The 12,158-nt window shown below is 48.1% G+C and overlaps 1 protein-coding gene across 1 annotated transcript; it reads right to left on the bottom strand.

The window, feature by feature from the left end:
* Window positions 1–1,615: 1,615 nt before the first annotated feature.
* On the bottom strand, window positions 1,616–10,999 carry ACTL7B (actin like 7B). Its single transcript, XM_004423302.3, has 4 exons — window positions 7,660–10,999; window positions 7,486–7,540; window positions 5,892–5,954; window positions 1,616–3,063 (listed from the first exon to the last, which is right to left on the bottom strand). Exons 1-4 carry the CDS (start codon window positions 7,941–7,943, stop codon window positions 1,756–1,758), a joined length of 1,710 nt encoding a protein of 569 aa, XP_004423359.2. The 5' UTR covers window positions 7,944–10,999; the 3' UTR covers window positions 1,616–1,755.
* Between the last annotated feature and the right edge of the window lie 1,159 nt (window positions 11,000–12,158).

Below are 12,158 nucleotides of genomic sequence, written 5' to 3'. Positions count from 1 at the left end.
ACTAGACAGCAAGGCTTTAGGCAATAAGGACCATGTCTGGTTCTTTCCCAAGGCTGCAGCCCGCAGCACAGGACCCAGGACAGAGTCAGCCTCACAGAATGCCCCAAGTCAGGACTCTTTGTCTAAGGGAAGAGGTGGCTCAGGGACATTTGATAGCTAATCAGATCACACAGCTCACCAATGTCTGATCCCACAGACACCTGGTCATGGGCTCCACCAGAAGGTGAGCTGGGAAAAGAGGCAGGGACCACCCTCTTCCAGGTAGACAGTCATTCACCAACTGAACTCTCACAAGACTCAACAGCTTCTCCTTCAGCCCCAAAGCCACTAAGTGGCCACCATGCCTAGCACTTCTCCATTTACAGCTTTCCAATACACCTCCACCTTCCCACCCCCAGGAACACTGAGCCTCATCTCCTTACCAGTGTGGCTGTCCACTGAATCTCCCACTAGCTGTGTGTGATTCTGAGGGAAGGGCCACATTCTAGTCATTTCTAAGTCTCCAGCTCTGGGCCTCACCCACAGTAAATACTTGCTAAGTGCTTAACGGTTACTAACCATTAAGAATCATTGTTACAGAATATTTGTCCTCCCTAGCCCCCCAAATTCATATGTTGAAAACCTAATGCCCAAGGTAATGGTATTATTTGAGGCTTTGGGAGGTGATTAGGTCATGAAGGCAATGTCCTCATGAATGGGATTAGTGCCTTTATAAAAGAGGCCCCAGAGGTATCCCTTATCCTTTCCACCATGTGAGGACACAGTGAGATGTCAGCAGTCCGCAACCCAGAAGAGGGCCTTCACGAGAACCTGGCCGTGCTGGCACCAGTCTTGTACTTCCAGCCTCCAGAACTGTAAGAAATAAATTATTTCTGTTGTTTCTAAGCCACTCAGTATGTGGTATTTTGTTATAGCAGCCTGAACCAAAGCATACATGTTTGCCCTTCTGGAAATAATCATTACCTGCATCACGAGACCTGGGCTCAACCACTGACATGGCCCCCTCCCTCTCTGGTCCTCAGTTTCCCCATCCCTACAGGAGGGAGAGAACCACATGATTCCTAAAGGGCCTCTGGTTCCTCCAACATCCTCTGGATTCAGTGGTCCTGCCTTGTGACTGCAAAAACAGCTACAATTTTGGCTAGAGTTCAAAGGGGAAGGGCCACTGATGGCTAGATGCACACATGTGGGCTGCACCTTTGAAGGGGCAGGCAATGAGGGGAGGTTAGTGAGGAAGCCTGAGGCAATCAGGCAGTGACAAAGTTGTGGGCAGGCAACCTTCAGGGGCAGAAAGAGGAGACTGCAGTCAGACATGTGGTTGTAAGTCTCCCACCCACCACTTAACTATGTGACCCAAGCTCTTTCCTTAATCTGAGCCTTTGTTTCCCCCTTGGTCCTTGGGTGAGCAAGCAATGTGACTGTCTGTTGAATTGGGTTTTGAACCCTGAGGAGCTAATGGAATAGGAAGCCTCACTCTGGGCTCTGAGATGATGTCACCCTCATGAGAGCGGCAGAGGGGAAGAAGTCAGTGAGTACCCCCACCCCCTACTCCCACCTGTTGCTCCTGACCCAGCAGAGCAAAAGGTGCTGACACTTCTAAGCCCAACTCCCCACCACTTTCTATCAGATTAGAGCAAGAAATTCAGACTAGACAAGAGCCATTGCATGTTAAAGTTTTATGCGAAACTCTGTAAATGTGTATAGAGTGGCATGTGGCCGCCTGCCCCCAAGGCCTTGCCTATCGGGGACCGCTGCTCAGCACTTGCTGTAGATGGCTGCGCTGCCCCGCTCCTGAAACTCCTCCTTGCTGACCCAGAGCTGCTGGAAGGCCTGCAGGGAGGCCAGAATGGAGCCGCCGGTCCACACGGAGGTCTTCCTCTCGGGAGCGGCAGCCACTGCAGGGCTGTCCCTGGGGCAGAGGAGGCTCAGCTCCCTCTGGAAGCGCTCGGGGAAGCCGTCCAGCATGGTGCAGCCACCACACAGCAGCACGTTGGCCGCCATTTCCTCCCTGAAGCCCGCCTCCTGGCAGCGGTCCAGGCAGGCGGCCGTGAGTGCAGGAAGGCCAGGCTGGTTGCTGCCCACCAACGTGGGTTTGAAGAGCATCTCGGCGCACTGGAAGCGCTCGTGGCCGATGGTGATGAGCTTGCCGTCGGGGAGCTCGTAGACCACATGCAGCTCCTCCAGACCCAGGCGGAGCTCCTCCTCGGGCATGAGCGCCGAGTAGCAGCACTCCTTCTTGATGTGCTCGATGATGTGCAGGTGGTCGTCCGTGAACTTGTGGCCGGCCTCGTTGAGCAGCTGCAGCAGGTAGTTGGTGAGGTCGCTCCCGGCATAGTCAGCGCGGCTCGTCAGGCCTGGCAGCACGTTGCCCTCTGAGATGGGCACCACATGCGAGACGCCGTGCCCGCTCTCCACCACCAGCCCTGAGGTCTTGCCATAGGAATAGATGGACAGCAGCGACTGGGACGTCACGTGCATGGCAGGGACGCCAAAGGTTTCAAAGAGGAGCTCCGCATACTTCTCCCTGTTGCTGCTGGGGCTGAGCGGGGGGTCAGAGACCAGCACAGCATGCTCCTCAGGGAGGATCTTCATGGCTGTGTGGAAGACGTACTCCCAGATATTCTGGACGCAGTCCCAGTCCATCACGACACCATATTTTAGTGGGTTAACCAGCTTCAGAGGCGCCTCCACGTTGAGCAGCTCGTGACCCACGTAGGTCTCTTTGCGGGTGTCGCCAGCATCAGCGACCTCGGAGTAGCGCTTGCCCACAGTGGAGGAGATGAAGTAGGTGGGCCTCGGCTCTCCTGCATAGCCACACTTACAGTACTGGGAGCCCAGGTCAAAGATGAGTGCCTTGATCTTGCGCACCTTCTTGGGCTTCATCTTCAGCTGAGTGGCTGAACCTGTGTCCTCGACACCAGCATCAGCACCTGGCAGTGTTCCCTCCTCTCCAGGGTCACCCTGAGCCGTGCCCATGGGCATGGGGTTAGAGCTGTTTCCCGTTGCCATCTGCCTGCCTTGCTCACCTTTCTCACATCCACATCCTAGAGCTCCAGGGGGAGAAACAAGAGGGTCCACCTCCAGCAGTGCCTTGACAACCCCCCCCAGGATTGTGATGTCACTGGGGGCTGGTCCATTCTGACGGCCAGGGGAGGGCTTGGCCTTGGCAGGCCCCTCATCTGTCACCCCCACCCCATCACCTAACTGGACTTTGCTCCAGGACAGAGCAGGTGGCCAGCACAGTTTGAGACATTCAAGCACACTGGGGTCTCAGAAGTTTCTCCTCCTGCCCCTTAGACCCCTGATCCTAATCCCCTGTTCACTGCCTGAACACCTTTTGCTCCTCTGCTTCTTGGCCAAGAGGGTGATAAATATTTGAGTCTCTACAGTAAGCCAGGCACCTCATATATGTTATTTCACAGAATCCTGAGAGGTAGGCAGAACAGGAAATCAAGGCTCAGAATTCAGATGACTTGCCCACCAGCAACAGCTCTTGCAGTGTTTGTACTTTAACCCAAGTTCATCCAACTTCAATGCACCAGGTCTCCTTAAAGAGCGTGAGGGCCCCCACAGTACTTTCATCCCTTTATTCAACACTTACTGGGGTTTCTAGTGAGTCCAGCCCAGTGCAGCCTGCCAGAGACAGATGATAGAATCCCCGGCCATAAGCAGTGCCAGTCTAGGTGGGAAGATAGAATGGATGCAAAGGAGTCTGCAGGTGGAAGTCCATTTGAAAAATGGAGATGCATAAAGGAAGGAGTGCTTTTTCGATGGAGGGAGTCAGAAGGTTCTCTAGAAAGGAGGTGAAGCTTAAGTTGAGTATTGAAAGAGATGTGGGTATGTGTTGAGTAGCTAAGAGGAGGGAAAGGCATCCCAAGCAGAGAACACAGCCTGAGCAAAGGCTCAGAGGGGGCATGGTGGGGAACTTCTGTAGTAGTTAGGGTGTTTGGAAAAGCAGATGAGGCGGGAGAGCTCAGGGAGCCAATTAGGGAGGGCCTCAAATGCTAGGGGTAAGAGCATGGGTTGAGGACAGCTGGGGAACCAATTTTTAAGCAGTGTGCTCAGGTTTGCCTTCTAGAATAATTTGCATTTGGCGATAATGTAGAGGGGCAAGACTAGAATCTGAGACCTGAAAGGAGGCCACTGAAGAAATTCTTGTAAGACTTGAGGGCTGTGATAGTGTGGAAAAGAGCAAGGACCAGGTTCTAGAGAAGTTTAGAAGGCAGACTCTAATGTAATTGGTTGGTTCTCCAACTGTCCTCAATTCAATCCAAGCTCTTACTCTAGCATTCGAAGCCCTCTCTCCTTGGCTCCTGTTGACCTCTCTAGCCTCAAGCACTGCATTTATATTAGATGATTAGATTAGATGTGGGGAATGAGGGAGAGGGAAAGATGAATCCTTTACCTCTTCCCAAGCAAAGAAAGATGGACTGTCATCAGAACAGACAAATTCATCAGGTACTCATAAGGACCTCCATCCCAAACTGCACCCCCCTCAAAAAGAGGAATGACAGATTAGGGTTTTGGTGGTAAAGAAACAGGAGAAAAGGGAGAAGAGAAACAACTGGGGCTGAGGAAGGTTTCTGGAGAATTAAGAGCAGAAGTAGTTGAGAAATTAGGTGACGTGGATAGGAAAGAAAAGAAGGATTTTAAGATGTTAGGGCAGTGAAAATATACTAAGCAACTGCAGATTTCTCAGAATTCAAGAGGGGGGTTAAGAAGAAGGAACATAGATGACTCTAAATTAAATATATCTCTGGTTATCACATAAGTTCTTTTGAATAAAGTCAAACAATCCAAGTTTGCCATGCAAACCCCTGAATAGCAGAGGCAAGTAAACTTTTTCAGGCAGCCAGCCAGAGAGAAAAGTAATTTCTTATTCTTTCAAAATCCAATGCCATCTCATCCCTTACCCATTGAACCAAGAAGCTGAGATTTTGTTTTGTTGTTGTTGTTGTTGTTGTTGTGTGTGTGTGTGTGTGTGTGTGTGTGAGGAAGACTGGCCCTGAGCTAACATCTGTGCCAATCTTCCTCTATTTTCTATATGGGACGCCACCACAGCATGGCTTGATGAGTGGTATGTAGGTTTGCACCAGGGATCCGAATCCACAAACCCCAAGCAGAGCATGTGAACTTAATCACTACGCCACTGGGCCAGCCCCTGAGATTTTGTTTTTGAGATGACAGCTTGGCTGCTGCCATCAGATAGTCACAAGGCTTATGAGACTGGACATCACTGTCCTTTTCTTCTCTCACACGCCACAAGGAGCCAAGAGCAACCCCAGTAACCTCCTTAAAGGAGAAAGCCCACCATTGTAGTAACTGCTTTTTATGAAGAACACAGGGCTACATAACACAAGATCAGATCCTGAGTGCCTTGAGAGTGGCAGGTGTCAACACCAATGTGCCCACCTTCAGAGATGGCACGTGAAATGGTGGCCAAGCAGCCTCAGAGACATGTCGGGCCTCATCAAGTTGTGTCCACAGCACACCCCTGCGAAGAAGTCATAGTCAGGAGAACTTGGCCTCTGGTGGCTGAATATCCTTGGGTGAGCTATGCACCTAAGAGCCTCAATGTTCTCATCAGTGGGACTCTGTCTAATTTTGTTACCAACCCAATAACCTGGATGAAGGAAGAGTATGTGTGCAACGTGTCCAAAAATAATTCTTCTGTAGGTTGTCCTAAGGAACAAGTGAGACAGAAGTGCTTGGCACAGTCACCATAGCAGCAACTGGTCCTGCTAAATCTAAATCAGATGGTGTCAACTCTCTGCTCCAAATTCTCAAGTGCTTTCTGACCTCACGCAGAGTCAAAGTCCTAGCAATGGCGATGAGGCCTGACGTGAGTGGCTCACCCTCCCCATCCCCTTACTTCTCCCATCTCCATTGCTCTCTCCACTCCAGCCACACTGATCTTCTTGGGATCCTGTAACTCGGGGGTTGGCAAACTTTTTCTGTGAGGGGCCAGATAGTCAGTATTTATTTTCAGCTTTGCCGGCCATACAGTCTTTGTTGCGATGACTCAATTCTGTGGTTGTAGAACAAAAGCAGCCAACGTAAACGAATGAGCGTGGCTGTGTTCCAATAAAATTATTTACAAAAACAGGCCACAGACCATAGTTTGCCGACCCCTGCTCTAACGCATCAGTCACACGTCCGCCTCCAGTCATCTGCACCTGCTGCTCCCAATAGACATGTGGCTCTCTCCCTCACCTCCGTCAGGTCTTCACTCAGATGTCACCACCTCAGGGAGCCGTACCCAGGCACATCAACACAGCCACCCTCCCCACACCCGTTCCCTGCCTTGTTTTTCTTTGCCCTTAACATCTTCTAACATATATTTCGGTTATTCTCTCTCTCTCCACAACCCCCACTGACTAGAATGTAAACCCTACGAGGCCAGATTTTTGTCATTTTTTTTCACTGCTGCCTTGTATTCCCAGCTGCCTTGCTCATAGCAAGCACTCAATAAATATTAACAGATTAGATAAATCAGGTTTATTACAAAATTCAGAAAAAGTTAAGTCACCTCAAAAACGCTACCCCAAATCTACCCTAACACAGGACAAAGGTTCCCAGTATCTAGAAAGCCCCGGGTCACTGAATTATGTCATAATCAGTGATGTCATCATTGGGGAAATTCTCAAGTTGCCCTCCGATTTAAGCCTTTCAGGCCTTGAAGCCGGTGGGATGGAGGAAGTTTCTGAGAGCATGATGGCTCTCGACAGTGTCTGGGCTCCACAGGCAGGAATCACAGGGGACAGGCCCGCCAAGAGAGTGGGTGAACAGGCCTCCCTGCAGACACAAGTCCTCCAGACTGCCTCCTTAAAAGATGGTCCAGCAAAGCGAGCAGTGTGGGTCCGCCGCTGCCATTCGGAGCCAGAACAACCAACTAAATCAACAGCGGTCAAGGAGAAGCCCAAGCTAGTGGTGACCAAAGCAGTGGTCGTGGACCTTGGCACTGGCTACTGTAAATGTGGCTTTGCTGGGCTGCCGAAGCCCACCCACAATATCTCATCGACAGTGGGCAAGCCATACATGGAGACTGCCAAAACTGGGGACAATCGCAAGGAGACATACGTGGGACAGGAGCTCATCAATCCAGAGGTTCGTCTCAAGCTAATTAATCCTCTGCGACATGGCATCATCGTGGACTGGGATTCAGTACAGGATATCTGGGAATATCTCTTCCATCAAGAGATGAAGATCGCCCCAGAGCAGCACGCAGTCTTGGTTTCAGACCCACCCCTGAGCCCGCACACCAACAGAGAGAAGTATGCTGAAATGCTGTTTGAAACCTTCAGCACTCCTGCGATGCACATCGCCTACCAGTCCCGCCTGTCCATGTACTCCTATGGAAGGACGTCCGGCCTGGTTGTGGAGGTTGGCCACGGTGTGTCCTATGTAGTCCCCATCTATGAGGGTTATCCTTTGCCCAGCATCACTGGACGGCTAGACTATGCGGGCTCTGACCTCACAGCCTACTTGATGGGCCTGATGAACAATTCGGGGAAAGGCTTCACCGAGGATCAGATGGACATTGTGGAGGACATCAAGAAGAAATGCTGCTTTGTGGCCCTGGACCCCATAGAAGAGAAGAAAGTCCCAGCTACCGAGCATACGATCCAGTACACTCTGCCAGATGGGCAGGAGATATGCCTGTGCCAGGAAAGGTTCCTCTGCTCAGAGATGTTCTTCAAGCCTTCTCTGATCAAGTCCATGCAGCTGGGCCTCCACATCCAGACAGTGTCCTGCCTTAACAAGTGTGACATTGCCCTCAAACGGGATCTCATGGGGAACATCCTGCTCTGCGGGGGGAGCACTATGCTCAGAGGTTTCCCTAACCGTCTGCAGAAGGAGCTGAGCAGCATGTGTCCAAATGACACCCCCCAGGTAAACGTGTTGCCTGAAAGAGACACTGCAGTGTGGACGGGCGGCTCCATCCTGGCATCACTTCAGGGCTTCCAACCACTGTGGGTCCACCGCTCTGAGTACGAGGAACATGGGCCTTTCTTCCTCTACAGAAGGTGCTTCTGAACTCCGATGAAGCATGGTCGCTGTGGTTGCCATGCACCAGCTTTGCTGGGTGAGCACCCATCCCACACACAGGGAGCTGAGCCAGCACGTTCACTCCTGTAGTATTAAACAATCTCATGTTCCCCGCCACACCGTGTTTCTCTATTTCCTGACTTAACGAGAACAACTTCATACATGCAGCATCTGCCTTAAGATACATTTGCCAAAACAAAAGGCGAGGCAGAGGGAGTGTGGATGAGAGATGAAAAAGACACGCATTACATTTGATTGCTTAAACCTTCTTGGGAGAAACTAGCTCTAAAATTATTCTGTCCCTTAATTTTGTGTATTCCCCATTTTAGGAGTTACTGTATTGTTAAAATCTGCTCAGGAGGGGGGAGTGTGGTGAAGACCGATTATAGAGTAAAGGCTGTTGGGGCATGTAAGAGGATCCCTTTTGATACTCACCAATAGGAAGTATGCAGTAATGGTTCAATCTCCCACAAACTAGCAGAGTATTTTCGTACTTCATCAGCAACTCTGAAAGCTTGGAAAGAGCTGACCAAGATGTCTGACCCCTGCTTTAACTGTACTTTCTTTTAGTTCCAACAGTCACTTATGTCTTGGTACCAGTTCTTATCAGGCCATCATGGTGACTGGCTGCTGAAACCTGGTACATTTTGAGAAGGTGTGTGTATATGTCTTACAGGGGCAACTCTTCAGCGAACAAGTGCTATAGAGATTTGGCCTTTTTAAAAATTGGGGTCAGGTTTATCTTGGGTTATCAGCACTGAGGTCATGAGGATGCAAGCCACAATCATTCTCCAGACACTTCGAGAAGCAGCTGCTCATCTCCCACCAGACTGCATTCTCCATCAACCTGAAGCGTAGATGGTTGGAGTACAGGTTCAGGATAGAGGCTGCCAGTTCTGGGGCTAATGGTGTAGGTCTGTAGGAGGCTGCCCCATGCTTGTCATTCTAACCCAAGTGAGGAGCCTGAAGGAACATACAGACCCTTATGGCCAGGGAAGCCCTTCCAGGGCCCAGCATGTTCTGTGGTACTCCTGCGGGGGCAGTTTGTAATTAGAGCACAGATTTCTTAGAACAATCCCTAATATATTCTCTGCCCTGTCTCTAAAGCTCAGCATTTGAATGACACCAGCAGGCAGCATAAAATAATGGAAAGAATATGGGCTTTGGATTCTTTGGTTTGAAACCTTAGTTTACCACCTAGCAGTGTGACCTGAGTCTGCTTACCTATAAAATTGAATTCAAATGCCTACCTCACACAGCTGATGTAAAAACCAGAGCTAAACACCTGAATACCAGTGTCTGGCCTCCAGGAGGTGATCCTAAGAGCTAGCTAGTTTTATCTTGTAGACTTCTCTCATTTTATAGGAGCCCACAAGTCTCACTGTGGTCTTGAGCCACATGTACCCTCAAAGGCACATGTTCAAGCACTCACAGGAGAGCTATGGCATCTCTACCATCCCCAGGGAGAAGCCCTACAGAGACACCCTCATAGTCTTCAGGTTTGCCTAGATAGCCCTGAAAGACCTAAATGCCTGACCCTGGATCCAGGCCTGGTGAGTAAGCACAGCTGGCCGGCACCAGCAAGCTGGAGTAGGGAAGCAAAGACAGCCACAAAGGGCATCTGGAGTTCCTCCAGTTCAGCAAGGATCACTCAACTTTACCTTGGAGTATCAGGAAATCAGCTAGCAGCTGGATACACTGACTCGAGAGAGAGGACTGTCTTGTTCACCTGAGTTTCTGCACAAACCACTCTACTGTCAACACTCCATGAACATTCACTGACAGCGAAGGTTGAAGTTTGGTTAATTCTTAACCTTTGAACCTCTTTCGCAGAGTGGTAAAGCTTATAGACTCCTCCTCAGAATATTTTTAAATGCATAAAATAAAAGTTACAGAATTACAGAGGAAACCAATCATAGAGAAATAGACTATCTTCAGATCCCTCAAGGCTCTATGAACCCCAAGTCAAAAACCCCCCAAAAGATGAGGGTCTTGATGAAGGGGAGGCATGGGGGGTGGTTCTGGAGGATGGGAATCCCCAGGCCATCCTAAGCCTAAATGTTATACTGCATTTTAAAATGAAAAATACAAATATAGGCTGAACAACTGCCCAGTCTTTTTCATAGCACTTTTATGAATTCTCTCACTTGATCCTTATACAATCACCCTTGTAGAAAAAGAGAATCCTTCTCACAAACACACAAAAAAGATGAATAGTTTTAGTGAGTATTTGGAAGCCATCTTAGCCCAGTGGTTCTCAAGTGGGGGTAATTTTGACCCCCAGGGAACATCTGACAATGTCTCAAGATATTTTTGGTTGTTATAACAGGAGTGGGGGGCATGTAGTACTGGCATCTGGTGGGTAGAGGCCAGAGACGTTGCTCAACATCCTACAGTGCACAGGACAGCCCCCTACAACAAAGAGTGATATGACCCAAAATGTCAATAGTTGAGAAACCCAGCTTTAGCCCAATGGGCACACAAGGTTGGAGGAAAGCAAGATTCACTGAAATTAAGTGACTTTCTCCAAGGACATTAAGATGGGTGGACCCATAGCCTGTTCTTTCCTGTATACAAGGAGGACATCTGTTGATCTTAACGTTCCTGGGACTTCAGAGCCAGCACAAATAACGGTGGAACAGACTACTGTGGGCATGAGGCACATGCAAGGGCTTAGGGAGCACAGAGAACACAGGAACCAAGAGCAGGCCTTCAGTGTCACCAAATGTCACCATATTAGGTTTGGCTTGTCTACAGCATCTTGGATATTTATGGTTCTCTAGCTTTTGATATTTTCATCCTCACCCACCCCAGTTACTAAGAAATACGACAGACAAGGAAGGACAACCAAACACTTCAAGGGCTTGTCCGGGTGGTGCTTCCAGGGAGGCACAGAGGTTTATGGGCCAGCACAGGAGGAAAAAAACTAATTTTGCTTCCTAAATTTGCAATCACTTTAAATTACTAAGAATTGTCAGTTTTATTTCTTTTTAAAAACATCCTCTTCCGTTATGGCTGTAAAAAAAATCTCTCAAATGTGTGCATATGTGTGTACACACACAAATATGTATGTGTATATATGGAGATATATATGGAAAATAAATTTATTTTAAAATATGCGGCAGTGCTAAGAAATTACCAAGCTATACTCATAAAGACATAATAAAAACATTAGCTCCTGCCTCAGTTTTATAAAAAGGGTAAATTTAAAATATACTTTGATTGCAGGAGACAGTCCTTTGCAAGTTCCCTCTTGATGTCCGGAGTATCTGAGCAAAGCTAACTCAATGGAACCAACAAAATAACTGAGGCTTTTAGCTTACTAGAGCATGAATTTGCTTTGGGACAGAGTTCAGATTTTGGGGAAGAGTTATATACTCTTTTCTAGAACTTGACAGAATCTTTTCCCCAAATTAAGCATTCATCACTCCCAGAAACTTCTCCTTTTCCCATACACTACATTTTTCCCCAAGAATTCTTCCTTGACTTTGCCTTCAATTTGGAGGGTTTTCTCATGCTTGCTTCTTCTCCAAATCAACAAAATTCCCTCTTGCTCAGATGATAGCGATAGTAACAACAGTAATTTGTATTCACACAAATTCTTTCTTGTTGCTTCAATACATTATTTTAAGGAAACTGAACATCCATGAAAAGACACACTATCATCAACAGACACATTTACTTCTATTTCCAATCCATCAGCATCAGTCCCTTTACTATTATCCACAGCAAGAGCACTATAATGTATTAAGATGTCACATAAGTTACCATGTTCATTGACTTATGCCACAGAGTAGCACAAAGCACTTTTAGCTTTTCAATGTTGGGCACTTAATTACAGCAAATCCATTATGGGTATGAATCAAAAAGCAGATTTCTCCAAAGTGGGATATATCTTCTTCTTCTTCTTTTTCCTGTTATTTTGTGAAAATTTTCAGACATACAGAAAAGTTGAATTATACAGTGAACACACCTAGATTCTATAGTTAACATTTTGCTATGTTAGGGAAAGTCTTCTTAAATTACAATTCTGGGTATATCTATACTCCAAAGCTTAAAAGCAGCATTTCCTGTTAGTTTATATACAGTAATGAAGGTCTGATTCTGGT

This window comes from Ceratotherium simum, chromosome 29, assembly GCF_057802395.1.
Source record: "Ceratotherium simum simum isolate JZ-2026a chromosome 29, ASM5780239v1, whole genome shotgun sequence".
NCBI lineage: Eukaryota > Metazoa > Chordata > Mammalia > Perissodactyla > Rhinocerotidae > Ceratotherium > Ceratotherium simum.
Note: the sequence above shows the minus strand (reverse complement) of the source record. Positions and strands in the feature narration are given on the sequence as shown.